Source organism: Squalius cephalus, assembly GCF_949319135.1.
Source record: "Squalius cephalus genome assembly, chromosome: 23".
In the NCBI taxonomy this organism is placed as follows: Eukaryota; Metazoa; Chordata; class Actinopteri; order Cypriniformes; family Leuciscidae; genus Squalius; species Squalius cephalus.
Genome location: NC_137144.1, coordinates 31,968,255 through 31,970,754, shown reverse-complemented (window position 1 = coordinate 31,970,754; position 2,500 = coordinate 31,968,255). Strand labels below are relative to the sequence as shown.

At 48.3% G+C, this 2,500-nt stretch overlaps 1 protein-coding gene across 5 annotated transcripts in view; it reads right to left on the bottom strand.

The window, feature by feature from the left end:
* Window positions 1-2,500, bottom strand: part of nrcamb (neuronal cell adhesion molecule b) — a 76,685-nt gene that overhangs the window by 14,451 nt on the left and 59,734 nt on the right. For 3 of the 5 annotated variants that reach the window (XM_079859628.1, XM_079859629.1, XM_079859630.1), the window contains 2 exons: window positions 1,661-1,808; window positions 422-546 (listed from right to left, as the gene is read on the bottom strand). In XM_079859628.1, the coding sequence (XP_079715754.1) occupies window positions 422-546; window positions 1,661-1,808 (273 nt within the window). Of the gene's footprint in view, window positions 1-66; window positions 97-421; window positions 547-1,660; window positions 1,809-2,500 lie in introns of all 5 variants that reach the window. The other 2 variants (XM_079859627.1, XM_079859631.1) reach the window with 1 other exon arrangement.

Sequence of the window (2,500 nt, the reverse complement as noted above, 5' to 3'; positions counted from 1 at the left end):
CTCCATTCCACACACACACACGCCCTGAGGCATTATGGGATGCGGTGCGGCACGGTGTGTGTTTACCGTAGACCGGAGCAGGAGTGGGCGGAGCCTCTGAGTGGGTGGGGTCAGGGAGTGAGGAAGAAGTGTGTTAGTTTACAGACAGTCACACACGAACAAGACTCACACTAGTGGTTTTCTGTCACTAAAATCCCTGGTTTCTGCAGGAGAGCGTCACACGGATCAGTCCGGAGAGGGACGGGGATTATAGATAATAATATTCTGAATGTTCCAATCCAATCTGACCTCTGACCTGTGATGTTGCCTGAATCTTAATCATACACTTTTTCTAAAGCTGCTCTGAAACACTGTGTGTTGTAAAAGCACTGTATAAATAAAGGAGAGTTGACTATTACACGGAGAACACCGGGACACTCACCGACCACCGTGAGCCGAGCGCTGGCCGAGTCCTGGTCCAGAGAGGTGTTCGTGACACACGTGTACGTCCCTGCGTCGCTCTCTATCACTCCTGTGATGGTCAGACTGTCCAAGTGCGCACGAAACCTGTGATCACACACACAAATCAGACTCAAATCTCAATTTAAAGGTGACACAGTATGCCCCTTTTCACCAGATGTGATATTAATCTCTGGCGTCCCCAGAATGCGTCTGTGAAATTTCAGCTCAAAATATCAGATCATTTATTATAGCTTGTCAAATTTGTGTGTGAGCAAAAACGCGTGGTTTTTGTGTGTCCCTTTAAATGCAAATGAGCTTTAGCTCCGCCTCCGTTCAGAAGAGGGCGGAGTCTTTACACGAGCTTCAGAAACTCCGGCAATAACAGAACAGGCCAATCTCCCTCATCCAGAATCCCAGAATAACCAGTAGCGAGTGCAGCCTTACGGAGAGACTCAGGAAGAGCTTCTGAATGTTAGTGGAGACATTTCTGTAGTTGTTGTGGAGTTACACTGATCATCTCATCATCATGTTTAACTTCTCCACAAGTGTCCACAGTTCCTGAGGTCTTTATAAGACAGCGGTGACATGTTCTGGTCAATAGTGTTCAGTGCTCGTCTGTGCTCAACCACAGAACAGCTTCAGGCTCTGCTGGATCTTCATCAGTGCGTTAGAACTGGTCTCTGTTGGCGCGTGTGGAACCAAATGTCGGCTGGTGTGTGTAAACGTGCAGATTAAGGGCCGATAATATTATAATAAGATCCTCTTCATACGTCAGAAGGAGAGCGAAATCTGACCGGCTTATTTTAAAACACGCTTGCAGAGAAAGACTCACCAGAACACAGTTACTGGGTTTCACTTTTCATGTTTTCTGGGTCGGTAGAAGCACCGGGACCCGATTACAGCACTGACACACGGAGAAACTCAGATTGTCATGATATGTTCCCTTCATGAGTCATGAGTAAAGGCGTGAGTGAAGAAGTGAAGAAGGACGTCGAAGCGCTGGAAAGATCTGCAAGTGTGTTTAGCATTTCTCTGCTCATTATGGGGAAATACTACGAGATGGATTTGCAATGGAAATGTTAGGGTAAGGGCAATTTGCATACAAAATTCATATTACAAATATGAGGTATTGAATCCAATTGTGGTCAGTTTGACCTTGAAAGTATCGATTAGACCCAGAGACTGATGTGATGCAGTGATGATGAAGAGTCACACACACCTGTCGTCTTCGGGCAGCTCTCCTCCATCTCTGAGCCAGCTGGTGCTGGGAATGAGAGACGGGTCGTGCTTCACCTTACACTCGAACACAACGTCCCTGTTCCTCTGGACCACCCTGTACTCCGGAGGCCGGAGGATCCGCGTCGGCTCTGGAGGAGATGCTGACCATCAGAAACATGCTCTCTCACACACACACACACACACACACACACACACACACACTCACACACACTCACACACACACACACACACACACACACACACACACACACACACACTCACACACACTCACACACACACACACACACAGACACACAGAAGCTGCTGTGTGCTTCACAGTTACCAAGGCGTTGCTATGAGGGCTCAGGATATTCTGGGGCAGGGATGGGCAGCTTCGGTCCTGGAGGGCCACTGTCCTACAGAGTTTAGCTGCCTGTAATTTTCTAGTAATCCTGAGGACCTTGATTAGCTTGTTCAGGTGTGTTTGATTAGGGTTGGAGCTAAACTCTGTAGGACAGTGGCCCTCCAGGACCGAAGTTGCTCATCCCTGTTCTGGGGTGTTGCTAGGCGGTTGCTAGGCAGGTGGTAAAGATAATTTGTAACACTAATTGCTCCTCCAGACATGCGGATCTGTGGAATGAGAAACTGCCAGCTTGCAGTTCCCAGTGTTTCTCCCGGCTCTCATCGCGTCTGAATGCTTTCCTAATGCTCTTCAGAGAGGCACTTAACTGGAGCCTGGAGCCTCCAGACATGATGCATGATGGGATACCTGGAGCCGTCCAGACCAATACCAACGTCTGTTCATTTCAGCATGCACTAAAACACTCACTACAGCCTAGAG